At 34.9% G+C, this 17,026-nt stretch overlaps 1 protein-coding gene across 7 annotated transcripts in view; it reads right to left on the reverse strand.

Annotated features, from left to right (window-relative positions):
• The window catches only part of ZNF148 (zinc finger protein 148), a 141,274-nt gene that overhangs the window by 56,280 nt on the left and 67,968 nt on the right, over positions 1-17,026 (reverse strand). For all 7 annotated transcript variants that reach the window (XM_043473208.1, XM_043473206.1, XM_043473201.1 and 4 more), the window contains one exon: positions 3,304-3,429. In XM_043473208.1, coding sequence (XP_043329143.1) covers positions 3,304-3,381 — 78 coding nt within the window. In that variant the 5' untranslated portion in view covers positions 3,382-3,429. The remainder of the gene's footprint in view (positions 1-3,303; positions 3,430-17,026) is intronic.

Consider the following 17,026-nt stretch of genomic DNA (forward strand, 5'->3'; position numbering starts at 1 on the left):
AAAACTTATTCCATGACAGTATTAAATTACTCGACCAAGATAACCCTCTTCTTTAGACATGCTGCCAAATATATTCTGTCAATTTTCAAGTAGCAAATCTACCTTAAGATGACTAAGCTTTGCCATATGACAAAGGATCAGAAAGCAATTATTGCTTAAAATTCATGGCAGCTAAAGATGACATAATATTGCAGTATTTCTCACCACAAAGCTTACCTGGAAGGGAGCCAGTCTATATGGATATATAAACTCTAATATTTTTACTGAAAGTCTGCAAGATAACTTCATCTATATTTCCTGGGCAGATCCCCAATCTAACATGATATAAAGGGGACACATACTCAAAATATTCATAATGGCAAAAATTCAAGATTTGTGAAAAGTGTTGGTGGAGAGTAGAGTCCTCTAAGCACTGTTGTTGTGGTCGCTAAGTCATGTCCAACTCTTGCGACCCCGTGGACTATAGCCCACCAGGCTCCTCTGTCCATGGGATTATCCAGGGAAGAATACTGGCGTGGATTGCCATTTCCTTCCCCAGGGGATCTTCCTGGCCCAGGGATCAAACTTGCATCTCCTGCAGTGGTTCCTGCGGTGCAGCAGATTCTTTACTGCCGAGCCACTGGGGAAGCCTCTAAGCATAATACACTACAATTATTTGAGAAACTTATAGTTGCTTTTAAGGAATTTAGAACAAGTAACACCGATTTCTAAGCAAGAGATAAGCTTTTCCTTCTCTTAATACAAAAAGTGGAGAGTTACTTTAATGAAAAATCTGAAGTGTGAATTTTTTTTTTTTTGAAGTGTGAATTTTTAAACACAAGTTCAAAGTTCTGAGAATCCAGACACAAACCACTCATCTGGACACTGCAAGGCCAGGGTTAAAAACAGACAACAACCATTCTCTCTCCTGTCACATGTAATAGGTCAGGAAAATGTAAAAATCCTTGTTTTTGTTATTCTCACAGCCCTGTCTGCCATGTATTATTTCCAGTAATTCCACTGTCCTAAGAATGCTCTAAAAAGACTGCCAAAACATCTTCTTACATGCAATATACTCAGAATAGGTAAAACCTCTTTCATCCAGCAACAACATAAATATATATATACATACATACATACATACATATATATAAAATTAAATAAATGTCTTTAGGAGTATTTTGATAATATATTATAAATGAGTTTATCTCAAATCAGACAAGCAAAAACTAAACTTAAACTCTGTAAAAATATGATCTGTATTACTTAGGACATAACTCCAAACACCCCTGAAGAAGATAATAACCTAAGTTTTAGTCAGAATTTCAGAATTACAATAAAAAATAGTATCAGAAAAACATGGCTATAAAGTATCAAGGAAAATTTTCAACTTACATATGTTGTTTTTTTAAAACTTGAAATAGCTGATTCACTTTGTTCCATAGCAGAAACTAACACAACACTGTAAACCAATTATACTCCAATAAGATAAATAAAAAATATACTAAAAATAAAAAATTTTTTTTAAAGATTTGAAACAGATTTTGCAATGAACACAAACATAACCACTATCACAATTTCAGAAATTAATAGTTTTCTTAAACAACTTGATTTATTCATTAATGTAAATTTTTAAAAGCATCATACATCACTGAGAAAAACATTAACCTCAAGAAAAGAAAAGGAAGAACGAAGCAGGGAGGAGGGAGATAAAGGGATTGCACAAAACATGAAACATAAAATGTCAATAATTATGAAAAACACACAAGTTTTAGTATGGTCAATAACCAAAGAAATTAAAATTTAAACTATAATGAGACATTCCTCTTAAATACAAAAGAAGCAAAGTTTCATACTGAAGGTTATGAGAGAGCATGGACAGACACACCTTAGGTCTACTTCAGGTAGCAATGTAACTAATAGGACATTTCTGGAAGGAGTAACATTATTAGAAAACTTCACTTATTTTGCTTGCTTGTTTATTTGCTTATCTTACTTATTTAATTTTTAAAGAAACCTTTTAAAAAGTTCACACCCTTTGATTTAGCAGTACATGAAATGTATACACAAATATTTCAAGTGCAACATGATTTAAAATGATGACAAAGAGAAAACAACTTTCCAACAACATAGCAATATTGAATATAATGTGACACATCAAAATAATAATACATATGCAGCTAATATTTGTAAAAATCTTTAATAACTTTAAAAATAACTTACATACTCTAGTTACAAACAGGAAATTCAGTGAACCTATACAAATTTGAAAATAGAAAAGGAATATGGCAGAAAACTGAAATATTTATCTCTAAGAATAAATGGGTTATTTTTGTCTCTATATTTTTCAAAATCTTACGCAGTAACCATATTTATATATATCCCAAAAACAGCATATTGGTAAATGTTGAACATTTTAGGGGGTTAGAGTAGGGATGTTCATTTCCATGGTATAAATATTCTCACCGTGGCTAATTTCCAATTACCAATGGTTTCAGAGTTAGTTTGCAAAATTCCTGAAAACTTATTAATCAGCTCTGGCAAGCCAGTACAAACTGCAGCACACCACATATCCAAAAGTGTACAAAATGCATAAATAATGATGATGATTTAAACCACAAATACAAAAACAAGTAGCCCTCAAAATAAAAAAGATCATGTTACAAAATCTTTAAAAAAAAAAACAAAAGATGAAAAATAACTGTAAAAAGATGTAAATTATACTGAGACTTCCTAGGAATATCAAAATGATACATTCAGTCAGCAACTACTGTATTGAAAGGAAAAAAAGGCAGGCAATTCCTAATAGTATTTATGGGTCACTTGTTTATTTACTAAGCCATTCATTTAACCATAGTATTTATTGAGAATCTCTTAGGCCTACTATTCCACGCTCTTGGGACATAGCTGTGAATAAAACAAAGTCCCTGCTCTCATGGAGCTTACATTCTAGTCTATCACAGGTATTGCACAACCTTTTCCTCATGACCAATTGGTAATGAATTTTCCTGAAATAGGAATACTAAAATAAGTAAGACTAATATGAATGAGAAGCAAGGGCACTGCATATTATCAGTTAGTTTTTAAAGAAAAGAGAGATATGGGGTAAGAAAAGTTTGTTTAGAAAAAAAGAAAGACATGTGAAAGGGAAGTAGAAAATTTTAAAGCAATGGCCCACCACCTCCAGACAGACATGCATCTCTTCCTTACTCCTGATGCAACAGTCCAACTCCACTAAGCCACGTGAGACCTATGGACCAGCCAAGTTCCTGCCTATAAGATTAAGCAACAGTATGGGACCACCACCTTAAAATATTCTCTTACTTTTGCAGGAGAACGTTGTTTCCGTTTCTTCTTTTTCTGTAAGTCTACTGGCTCTCTGATTTGTTTTTTGTCTCTCATCAGTTGCTCAGATACATCAGTGAAAGTAATTTCCTGCTTTACACTTATCTGTTTAAAAAAAAAAAAAAAAGCCAATTTTAGAAATAAACAAAAAGTCCACTGTGACAAAGAGCCATTGTATGCGTAATTCTTTGCTAAATCTACATACAGATGTTCCCAAAAAGATTATTTGTGTGTGCAAGTAAATAGTGTGTTGAAGAATTCAATAGGTAATTGACATATAAGAATCAACAGTATATAAATTGAAGGCATAAACTAGGATTTTATAAAAATTTATCTGGGAAAAAAAGATTAAAGCTGTCCTGGGAAAAAATAATAAGACCTAGGAGAATAAAGTAGAAGTGAGGAATAATTTCACTCCCATATGTAAGAAAACTGAGGTTAAAAGCATAAAAAAAAAAAGGTGGTAAAATACTAGGGGACCAGACTTCATGATGGGTCTGAATTTGTCAATTTGTCAATTGGCAAAACATCACAAAAACAACAAAAAATTCTAAGAGATAATTTCATCAAAAAACGGAATGATAATCTAACAATAAAATTTAATTATATTTAAGTTCAATGTTTCTGGCAATATCTTAACCAGCATTTTCCCAGGCTCTACAAAAAACCATCACCAAATGTGTGTTTCTGGAATTATATATGGTTTTAGGCCACAGCTATGTACAAGACAATTCTAACTACATAATAAGCAAAGAAATACTACAAGCATTAAGATGTCAAAACGTCATCTCATCTTTAGATCTCAGCTCTCAAAGATGTGACGATATGTCCCAGTATGTGGAGTGGTGGTACCATCAGTTCTCGTCAGTCCCCCACTCCTCACCACTACATTTTCAAACTATCCTTGAAATAGAAACACAAGTATATTAAAACTAAGAAACTTTCAACTCAACAGGCTCTGAAATACATTTAAAATCCTTGACCCTTCAACCAGAAGAACACAACGAGAAGTCTGCAACCTGGAAGGGGACGCTCACCCAACCATGCTGGCACCCTGATCATGAACTTCCAGCCTTCAGAACTGTGAGAAATAAATTTCTGTTGTTTATAACCTTTAAAAAATAATCTTGATTTAAAAAAAAATCTTGATAATACTCCAGGAAGTACAATCTGCTAATGGCTATATTTTCAAAAAAACACACTTAAGAAGGGGGTGCTAAAGGTTATAAACATCTTACAGACTTATAGTTTAAAGTCAGAAGACATAGCTGCGTAGAAGGGTTCATGAGGGAAATGCAACATAAGTCAGGGATTTCAAACTGACAAAATACAGAATTGGAAGTTTTGATAAATTTCTGAAATGTGGGCAGCACAGAACTGTAAATCAAGGAGACCTTAGGCATAAAAACATGCCTGTAAATAATTATTCAGCTAATAATTCTGTCAGCTTAGAGAATAGTACTAGTGACCACTCTTGTGGCTTCTTTTAGTGTAATTATTTGAAATACAAAATAGAATGATAAAGTCACCTCCAACAAAGCTTCAGAATACACACGTTACCATCTCTGAAGTGATATTTACTGAAACACAGCTACTGAGGCTGGGTATGAGACAAGGAGAAGCGACAACAGATTAAGCAGCTGTTGAACTGCTCTCTCTTATATTGCAAGGGCACCAAAAAGTAGTTTCAAACATTTCTGTTGGCTGATAAATTACAAAAAACCCACAAAAATACAGAACGCAGCAATAAGAAAGAATAACATTTTTTAGCAGAAGTGTCAGGTAGAATGTAAGACAGAGTCACAAATAAGTTCTGCCATTAGCAGCTATTTAAACCAAGCAAAAGCCTTTATGTGCAAATAGTGAAAAAGATTAACATATACATCTGAACCTTTTAGCTGTTTCTACATAGATGGAGAGTGATCATACTGGTACTAGCACTGACAAATGTAAGGTACACTTCTAACATAATGAAAGTATAGAACCAAACTTAGAAGTATCAATGAATCAAAGCACTGTGACTGCTAATAAGCACACAAAAGCTACATTTTTAGAATACTCCAACAGGCTTATCACTCATAAATGAAATAAGGTAATCTCTACATATTATACAACCACATACTAAAGTATATGGTCCAGCCTAGGGTACTTAGAAAATATATTGGTAAATCCACAAACATAGAGAGACAGGTATGAAAATGATAAGACAGCAAGCAAGAATGAGGTGCAAAAAGTCTGGGAAAACAAATCTTCATCGGCCCAAGGAAGACTACAATAATCTATAAAGACACAAAAACTTTTTAAGCATGGCAAAAGAGATAAAACTCATCTATAAGTTTCCTACTTCTCCTTGAGAAATATCTTTAAACCAAAATCAAGTTCTCAGTGTTACTTTTCACCTAAAATAAACCAAAGTATAATTAATCAAAGCAGGTATCTGCATATGTGTGATTTTTGAAGAGACTTACTAATTTGCTGGATTTTTTAAAACGTACTCATTAGTACATCAAGAAAATCAACAGGCTAGGAAATATGTCAGATTACAAAATAAATCTCTTGTTTCTCCCCCATGGCTTAATCTTTACCATTTCACCTAGCCCCATGTGCAACCTCCTGCCTACATCTGAGAATCTGAATTTCAATGCTTTGCTCACTACCAAATCAGAAAATGCCATCAACACTGTTAATCACCCTACACATACTTTTTTCTTAAGATTTGACTAAACCCAGACATTTCTCCACCTGAAACTCCTGCTCATCCACTAATCAAAGCTCCATATGGGCCTCCCACTTTTAAGACAAAGGAGAACAATCAGGCATGATCATCCTGTGTCACACTTACTTTATACATGCATCTAACTTCTACCCCAACACCCTTTCAAGAGGCAGAGCCCATGCTTCCTCACTCCTTGCCACTTTCCAAGCTGGTTCATTCCTGCTAGTTTTAATATATATATATCTTAATTATACTGAAGTATTCCTCATTTTTTACTGTTCTCTCTTTATTCTCCCAACTTTAAACATAAAGAGGCCCTTCTATATTGAAAAAAATAAAAATCTTTCTCTTGATTATAATCACTAGTAATTCATGCCCAGAATCCAGAATGATTCTTTTTCAAGACTTGTATCATGTCTGGCTCAAACATAAACTATCTCACTTTTATATTTTTCTGTTTCATGTGCCTGTATCTTATCTTGGTATCTGAAAGGTAGATATTCTTCTTTGGTATTTCTCAGAACAGCTTTCACTCACTTATTCAATAGCTATTAAGTGCTAAATTCAGTCAGTTTAAAGTAATACAATGAAAACTTTAAATTTACTGAGATTCTAACAGTGTACAGAGCAAAATACTAGATACAAAGAACACATTCTAAGATCTTTTTTCCAAAGATCTTAAAAGGCAAAGTTTTCATGCCTTAAAAAGAAAAAAAGAAAGAAAAAAAAAAACTAATAACACTAATAAACTAATAAAATGGTACATATTTGGCTCAACCTAAATGAATGACACAGGGCAGGAACCAAATGGAGAAACTCATGAGATTTGAAGTAACTGCAAAAAGCTGTCTGGATTGAATAAGAGACTTAATCAGAGCTGCAGGTTTCTCACACTATCCCCTTTTTATTTTCTTCCTCCAATAAACCTCCTACTCTTCCCAACAACTTTCTTCCACACTCAGTAATGTTAATAAGCAATTTAACAAATGTAGGCATACCTAAAATAATCAAATGCTATGAACATTTGATGTGGTTTGCAAATTTTGGTCTACCCCTAACTCCCAAACAAAGTGACCCCTTACAATCATTTGGACTCTTCTTAGTCTTTATTCTTAATAACCTACGTCCATATCCATTTCAAGCTTTACAGCATTATAATCTACCAATGTATTCTTCCCCAAATAAATTAACATAAGACTGCTTTATTGCCATTTGCCCAGTGAGGAATATACAAGAGCTCCTCCTTACTGCCCGTGCTATCAATTATACTCTTCCCCAGCTCAGCTTTCAAGATTCTGCATGATCTCCTTTACAGTAAAGACCTAGGTCACTTGGCAGAAGTATCTGTCCTTACCATCTCTCCATTTCTGAAGTCATATGTTCCCTTCAATTTTCAACTTCACTTTTAGGTATTCTCAATCATCTTCCCACCCCTGTTTAAGAAAAAAGAAAGCGTCTTTGTGCTTTCCTCTATACTCTGTCCTGCTGATTCCATTACTACCCATCTTTCAGGCTCTGCATCTTCACTGTCTCTTCACCAACTACTTCTCTGCCTAAAAGTACATTTAAATTTACCCTGTAAAATAATTTCTTGTGGACCAAAATATCTCCAACAACTTCAATTCTCTTATGGCCCAACTTTTTGAAAGAACAATCTGAAGTAAGTATATAATATATAAATAATTGCCACCAAACTTAGAGAAATGGTTATTCTGAGAGTAAAAATAGTACACAGTCATATAAAAACAATGTGTTTAACTATCACTAGAAACTGTTCCAAAATATTGCCTAGGAAACAAATAGAATCAAAGTGACCACAAGTACAACAGTCTTTAAACATAAAGAGAAAGATATAAAACATTAACTGTACTGTAAATATACAGAAAAAGCAAAAGAGTTCCAGAAAAACATCTATTTCTGCTTTATTGACTATGCCAAAGCCTTTGACTGTGTGGATCACAATAAATTGTGGAAAATTCCGAAAGAGATGGGACCAGACCACCTGACCTGCCTCTTGAGAGACCTGTATGCAGGTCAGGAAGCAACAGTTAGAACTGGACATGGAACAACAGACTGGTTCCAAATCTGGAAAGGAGTACGTCAAGGCTGTATACCGTCACCCTGCTTATTTAACTTATATGCAGAGTACATCATGAGAAATGCTGGGCTGGAAGAAGCACAAGCTGGAATCAAGATTGCTGGGAGAAATATCAATAACCTCAGATATGCAGATGCCACTACCCTTATGGCAGAAAGTGAAGAAGAACTAAAGAGCCTCTTGATGAAAAGTGAAAGAGGAGAGTGAAAAAGTTGGCTAAAGCTCAACATTCAGAAAACCAAGATCATGTGACCCAGCAATCCCACTCCTGGGCATACACACCAAGGAAACCAGATCTGAAAGAGACACGTGTACCCCAATGTTCATCGCAGCACTGTTTATAATAGCCAGGACATGGAAGTAACCTAGATGCCCATCAGCAGGCGAATGGATAAGGAAGCTGTGGAATATTACTCAGCCATTAAAAAGAATTCATTTGAATCAGTTCTAATGAGATGGATGAAACTGGAGCCCATTATACAGAGTGAAGCAAGCCAGAAAGATAAAGACCAATACAGTATACTAATGCATATATATGGAATTTAAAAAGATGGTAATGATAACCCTATATGCAAAACAGAAAAAGAGACACAGATGTACAAAACAGACTTTTAGACTCTGTGGGAGAAAGCGAGGGTGGGATGTTCAGAGAGAACAGCATTGAAACAAGTATACTATCAAGGGTGAAACAGATCACCAGCCCAGACTGGATGCAGGAGACAAGTGCTCAGGGCTGGTGCACTGGGAAGACCCAGAGGGATGGGATGGAGAGGGAGGCAGGAAGGGGGATCAGAATGGGGAACACATGTAAATCCATGGCTGATTCATGTCAATGTATGGCAAAAACCACTACAATATTGTAAAGTAATTAGCCTCCAACTAATAATAAATGGGGAAAAAAAAAAAAAAAGAAAACTAAGATCATGGCGTCCAGTCCTATCACTTCATGGCAAATGATGGGGAAACAGTGGAAACAGTGGCTGACTTTATTTTTCTGGGCTCCAAAATCACTGCAGATGGTGACTGCAGCCATGAAATTAAAAGACACTTGCTCCTTGGAAGGAAAGTTATGACCAACCCAGACAGCATATTAAAAAGCAGAGACATTACTTTGGCACATCTAGTCAAGGCTATGGTTTTTCCAGTAGTCATGTATGGATCTGAGAGTTGGACTATAAAGAAAGTTGAGCACAGAAGAATTGATGCTTTTGAATTGTGGTGTTGGAGAAGACTCTTGAGAGTCACTTGGACTGCAAGGAGATCCAACTAGTCCATCCTAAAGGAGATTAGTCCTGGGTGTTCACTGAAGGGACTGATATTGAAGTGGAAACTCCATATCTTGGCCACCTGATGCGAAGAGCTGACTCATTTGAAAAGACCCTGATGCTGGGAAAGATTGAGGGCAGGAGGAGAAGGGGATGACAGAGGATGAGATGGCTGGATGCCATCACCGACTCAATGGACATGGGTTTGGGTGGACTCCGGGAATTGGTGATGGACAGGGAGGCCTGGAATGCTGCGGTTCATGGGGTCGCAAAAAGTCAGACACAACTGAGCAACTGAACTGAACTGAGATATACTGCCTCAATAATGTTAGCAATATCTGAAAGAACTCATGGAATCCAGGAAAAGAGAAATTTAACACCAAGAATATACCCCTATGGATATGCATGCATGTGTTTATTTCCAGGATGGTTTTGGAAATAACAGATACAACCAGTCCACAGGAAGGTTTCTAACTGCAAGCTCACCAATCCATAGCACATGGCAGGAAGGGGAAGCAGCACACTGACGGACAGGCCTTGGAGTGACTCACAAACCACAACCCTCCCTTTCTGCCTGACCTGACGGCGTGTCAACTTCTGATACACGCTACATTTGTCAGGGCTTGAGAAAGTCTATAACTATCTTTTGATTTTGAAAAGGTTCAGGGACTCACAGTTCACAACAAACATTCTAATCTACTCCTCTATAATACTTCTCATTAAAAATTTGTATTTTGGTTGCTATATCAGCATCTTACAATTTAGTAACTATAAGATGAGCTGGAACAAGTGATCAAATCAAATTATCTTACCTGCAATGGTGCAATCCCCATCTTACCCAGAAATTCTATTCTTTAAACTTCTGTAGCATCATGGTTCAAGTTCTTCCCTGTTCCTCACAGAAGTTCTTCTGGATCCATCATTTTACTATATTAAGTACCTTTATTTTGTAAGAGTTTTAGTAAATCTCTATCAACAGTTCTCAAAGTGTGGTCCAGGGACTCCTGAAGATCCCTGACATTCTTTCTCATGGGTGGTCCATGAGAGAAAAAACACTTTCACTATAATACATGGGTTTTTTTTTTTTTTTCACTCTCCTCTTATGAGTATATAACAGCAGTATTCAGAAGCGAACATGTGATGTCACCACAGACTAAATATACTAGCAAATATGAGAGAAGCCAGACAAAAAACAGATTGTAAAATTTTAAGACAAATTCTCACAGAAATTTTTATTTTAGAAAAGTTATACTTCATTAAAAAAATGCTGTGTTAACATGTAATGTGATTCACTTATAAAAATAAAATTTTTAATTGTTTTAATTTATGAAATGGTAAATATCAACATACATAACCAACAGAAGCAAGAGTTAAGAGATTTCAAAATTTTTAAGAGCAAAGGGGTTCCAAGGCCAGAAATTTTGAGAACCACTGATCTAGATACATCTTAACTATATTTTGCATTCCCTCCCTTTTCTCCATTCAATCTCGTTCAATACAGATGTCTTGGCCCAACCAACATAAATTAGTATAGATGTGTGTGCATCTGTCAATTAGCAGACACACACATAATGCCTAGCTCTGTGTGCTAAGATCACTAAGAAGCAATGAAACAACCTAGCATTTAAAACTTAGTTTCTAACTACCACTGTCCAAACAAAAGGAACCAGAGTTCCTTGGAGAAGTGACTGATTTCAAAGCTGGGCAAGGAGAACTATATATAAAGATGACCTTGGAACATCTTGTGGTGCCAGAAACTGGAGCATATGTCAAAAGGACACAAGAGCTTGTCTGAAAGAGTTCCTAATGGGCAAGCTGAAACAATGTAAGAAAAAAATAAATGGTAGTACCAGATTATAATGCAAAGAATAAAACAAATATCCATTCTGATATAAATGGAATTTTTTTTAATGGAGGGAAGGGACAGCTACAATTAATGTAAATATAGAAGGAATGAAGAAAATACAAATTCACATTTAGGTAAATACCACATTAATAACAACAGTTGGCAGGACCCACCAATGGATGCTTACATAGGTAGGTAAAAATCTGAGTAGAAATAGTATATTTAAACAGACTCAAACTATTCAATATTTCCTACAAGATATCTGCCAATTACAGAAGAGAAAAAAGTGACTTTAAAATGGGGAAAACTGGCATTTATCACCTTACCAAAGCACAGAGAATGTAGTAACACCAATAAGACGACATATCTCCACATTTTATAATCCCTGATACGATGCTCTGAAACGAGCACAACACTTCTGTGGGATTTGTCAAAAAATGAAAGCACCAATCTAATCATAAGAATACATCAGAAAGATTCAAATTAAAAGTCATTCTACAAAATAACCAATACCCATCAACTATCAAGGTCATATAAGATAAGGAAAGATTGAATTGTCATCAAACAGTGGAGACTCAAGAAGATATAACAACTAAATATAACATGGAATCCTGGAACAGAAAAGGAACATTAGGGGAAAAACATGATATTCAACTAAGTTCTCTAGTTTCTTTAATAGTATTTATCAACATTAAGTTCCTGGCTTTGATAACTGTACTATGGTTGCATAAGCTTTGATATTAAGGAAGCTAGATGATGGGTTTAGGTGAACTTGGTACTATTTCTGCACCTTTCTTACAAATCTAAAATTATTTCATAATAAAAAGTTTTTTGAAACTATTATACAATTTTTCTAACTACAAAAATACTTAACATTCCAAACATCAATTCTATTCATTTAATATATGCAGGGTTTTTTCTTATACCAAGTATATCTCAATAAAGCTGTTTTTAAAAATAATTAGCATTTAAGCAGGAGAGGGTGTGGAGAAAAGGGAAATGGTGGCTCAGCTGGTAAAGAATCCCACTGCAATGCAGGAGACCTGGGTTCCATCCCTGGGTTGGTAAGATCCCCTGGAGAAGGGAATGGTTACCCATTCCAGTATTCTGGCCTGGAAAATTCCATGGATTGTATAGTCCATGGGGTCGCAAAGAGTCAGACACGACTGTGTGCCTTTCACTTTCACTTCACCTACACAGTTGTTGGGAATGTAAATTGGTCCTCAAAAAACTAAAACTAGCGTTTTTATCCAGCAATATTATCCATATTATCCAGCAATACCACTCCTGGGCATGTATCTGAAAAAAACTATAATTCAAAAAAAAAACCACATACATCTCAAAGTTCATGACAGCATTATTAACAGCCAAAACATGGAAGCAACCTAAATGTCTACTGACAGAAGAATGAAGACGATATCAGTTCAGTTCAGTTGCTCAGTCATGTCCAACTCTTTGTGATATATATATATTTTATATATAAATATATATTTTATATATGATATATATAAGAAGAAGATTATATATATGTGTGTGTGTGTATATATGTGTATATATATCACACATACATACAAATATGTGCTTAGTCACTCAGTCGTGTATGTCTTTCTGTGACCCCATGTACTGTAGCCCACCAGGCTCCTCTGTCCATGGGATTCTCCAGGCAAGAATCCTAGAGTGGGTTGCCATGCCCTCCTTCCAAGGGACCTTCCTGACCCAGGGACCAAACCCAGGCCTTCCACACTGCAGGCGGATTCCTTGCTATCTGAGCCATCAGGGAGGCCACATATGTACATACACGATGGAATACTACTCAGTCATAAAAAAGAATAAACCAACACTATCTGCAGCAACATGGATGGACCTAGAGAATATCATACTAAGTGAAGTGAGTCAGGAAGAGGAAGACAAGTATCATATGATACCACTGATAACACAGAATCTAAAATATGACACAAATGAATTTATGAAACAGACTCACAGACACAGAAAACAAATTTATGGTTACCAAAGGAGAAAGGCTGTGGAGGAAGGATAAATTAGGACTTTTTGATTGGCAGATACAAACTAATATCTATAAAATAAACAAGATCCTACAGTATAGCACAGAGAATTATATCCTAAATCCTGTTACAAACCACAATGGAAAAGAATATGTGTATAGGTGTATATATTCATATACACACATATATAATTGAGTCACTTTTCTGTAAACCAGATATCAACATATTGTAAATCTACTACAATTAAACAAAAAACAGCATTTATATAGTGTTCTACAAATTTGTGATTCCTCCTCAGCATAGTAACTAAGATTTATCTAATATTTACTATGTGCCAGACACTCTTCTAGGTGCTATGGATACAATGCTTGCAAGGCATGCAGGGAAGGAAGTGGGTGCACGTGGTCTCTACCCTGTATAAACTACTGCATTTAATCCTACAATAAGACCATGAGGTAAGCATTTTCATCCCATTTTACAAATAAGAAATCTAAGGCTGAGAAAGGTTATTTGTTTAAGAAGGGAAACAAAAACTTAACACCCAAGTCTTCCAATTCCAGCAAGAGAGACCCTAATTACTGTAATCTGTGAATTATCTTTTATTCTCGCATTACCAATGAAGAAACTAAAATATCACAGAGGCAAGTGTCTTACCCAGGCTATCACGGGGACTAGATTTCAACACCAGTACTTAAACCAGGATTTTATATCTCTTAGTTCAATGCTACTTCCATTACTATAACTGCTTCTTTATAAATCTAATAAATCATTCAAACATTTTAAAATGATTTTTGCACAAACATACTTCTTTTTCCCTTATATAAACTATAGCTTGGTTGCTTCCAGAATATGAAAAGAATTTCTAGTGGTTCTAGAGAAAGGAAATAATTTAAAAAACAACAAAGTAGACAAAATGTCAACACTATTTAGATAAAGCATTTTTATCCTGAATTTCAATCCTACCTCTTTCAATTATTATTGGGTGAACTTGGCTTCCAAAAGTAGTATGGAAAAACAAAAAAAGCACAGGTTGGGAGTTAAAAGAAATAGACAATCTAATCCCAAAGAGTAATACTAGCAGTGTCAGAAACACAATCTAATCCCAAACAGTGATACTAGCAGTGTCAGCTAAACAACTAAAATTTAGTCATTCGTAACTTTCCTCACCCATAAATGGAGGGAATAAAAAATTCTCACAGAATCTCTTCAGAGTTAATGGGATTATATATGTAAATCATTAACTATGGCATATAGCATTATACAGTTGATTTTTGATGCCATTCATTATCATGACTTCCCTGGTGGCTCAGACGGTAAAGCATCTGCCTACAATGCAGGAGACCCGGTTCGATTCCTGGGTCAGGACTATCCCCTGGAGAAGGAAATGGCAACCCACTCCAGTATTCTTGCCTGGAAAATCCCATGGATGGAAGATCCTGGTAGGCTACGGTCCATGGGGTCACAAAGAGTTGGACACGACTGAGCAACTTCACTTTCACTATCATAATCATTTTCTCACCTGTTAGGTAGCGGCAGTAATAATATCCAGTTTATACACATCAGAAAATCCAATTAGATTACACAAAAACTATAAGTTCTAAGTAAATATCTATGGTTATTAATTATTACTATACAACTGCAGATATGTAATTGCTTAGGTACATAGAAGACTATCAATTTCTATAGAGCATCTCAACTTAATACATCCTATTACCTAAAACTCAATATTGCTAAAAATAAAATCTTTTGTCACATCAGAACCTCCTTCTAAATTCCCTACTTCTCTCTTCTCCCCCTACCTTTCAGCAACCCAGTCTCCCGTCTAAAGACATCTTTTAATTTTCTTCTCCACTCCCAAACCAAGACCAAGTCCAGTTATTTCTCTTAGTATCACACACAAATCTGGAAATTATATTCCACATTTCCTATTCTAGATCATTTTTGAAGAAATTAAGTTGGGAATCTCACACACTACTAGAGGGAGAATAAATCGATCAACATTTGTGGACTACAAATTAGACAGTGTATGTCAAGAGTCTTAGGGAATCTATACAGAAGAAATAATCTCACATGACAACACTATCTACATATAACATCACAATAACATTTACAACTGTAAATAAAGTGCAAACAGTCTAATACACAGCAAAGAAATAGTGAGATAAATTACAATACAGCTATATGATAATAGGAACGAGAAATCTTACTTTTGAATAATTTTAATAATATATTGAGATGCTCATGGTTTAAGGTTAAATGATATTAATAAATACGGATAAATACATTTTTACAATTTTACACAAACACAAATACATATGCAGCAAATTTTACACACACAAATATATATGCAGAAAAACAAACGAAACACTAAAATACTAACAATGAAATGTTAGTAGTGATTATCTTAGAGTAGTAAGATTGCAGCAATTTCTATTATCTTGATAGCTTTTTTAAATTTAATTTTTATTTTTTTTAATACCAAAAGCATTTTGTATTTGGGTATAGCTGATTAACAATGTTGTGATAGCTTAGCTTTCAAATTTTTACATTTTCTTAACAATGTATTATTTTATAACCCTAAAAAGACATTAAGTCCAGTCTTAGTACAAATTCTTAAGATTAATCAAAGAAAAATCTATTTATTACTATCTTAATATACTAACTTATTGTAAGAATTGAAATATTAAGCCAGCAAAGTGAAAGCGAAAAAATTTCTATGGGTGAGTTAGGAAAAAAAGCAAAAGTCATCAAGTAAATCGTGACCCCCTATCTCACATCATCAGCAAAAATCAATTCCAAACAGACTACTGATCTAAATGGGAAAGGAAAACTATAAAGTTTCCAGAAGTTAACAAAGGAAAATATCGTCATAACCTTGGGGCAGGCAAAGAACTCTTAAACAGGACACATGAGACACCAAAAGGAAAAGACATAAACAGAACTTCATTAACACTGACTCCTGTTCATCGAAAGAGTAAAAAGGCAAGTCACAGTGGAAGCGTAGAAAAGATAATTGATATATATATATCCAACAAATATAAAAGAATTACCACAAATCTGTAAGAGAAAGGAACACCCTAATAGAAAAAAGAGCAAAAGATGAACATGCACTTTACAAAAAAATAATATCCAAATTGTCAGTAAACATGAAAGGCACTCACATTAGTTATCAGTGAAATGCAAATTGGAAAAAAAAAAAAAAACCCACACTGAAATACTACTACCAACCCACCAAAATAGTTAAAATTAAAGTACTGACAATGCCGAATATCATGGATAGAGAACAATTAGTATAAACTGGCAAATCCACTGAGAAAAACTTCTGGATAGTAACTCCTATAGCTGAACATATGCATACCGAGCAAACTCCAGGATATAACCAACAGAAATGAGTGTGTATATGCACCAAAAGACACATTGAAGAATATTTGCAGCAGGAAATTCCTTGGCAATCCAGTGGCTACGACTCACTGCTTTCACTGCCAGGGCCCAGGTTTAGTCCCTGGTCAGGTAACTAAGATCCTGCAAACCACGAAGCATGTCACCTGACCATCCCCTCCAAAACCTATTTGCAGCAGCACTTTTCAGAACAGTCAACATCATGAAACAAGATGCCTATTATGCTACAAAGAATAAATTTTGATATATTCACACTGCTGACAATGACACAGAAATGAGAATAAACTACTAATACTTGCAATAACATGGATGGATACATCTCATTAAAAAATGCAGAAGAAAACAAATATTAGATAGTACATACAGAATTCAAAA

This window comes from Cervus canadensis, chromosome 7 (genome assembly GCF_019320065.1).
Source record: "Cervus canadensis isolate Bull #8, Minnesota chromosome 7, ASM1932006v1, whole genome shotgun sequence".
Taxonomy (NCBI): Eukaryota; Metazoa; Chordata; class Mammalia; order Artiodactyla; family Cervidae; genus Cervus; species Cervus canadensis.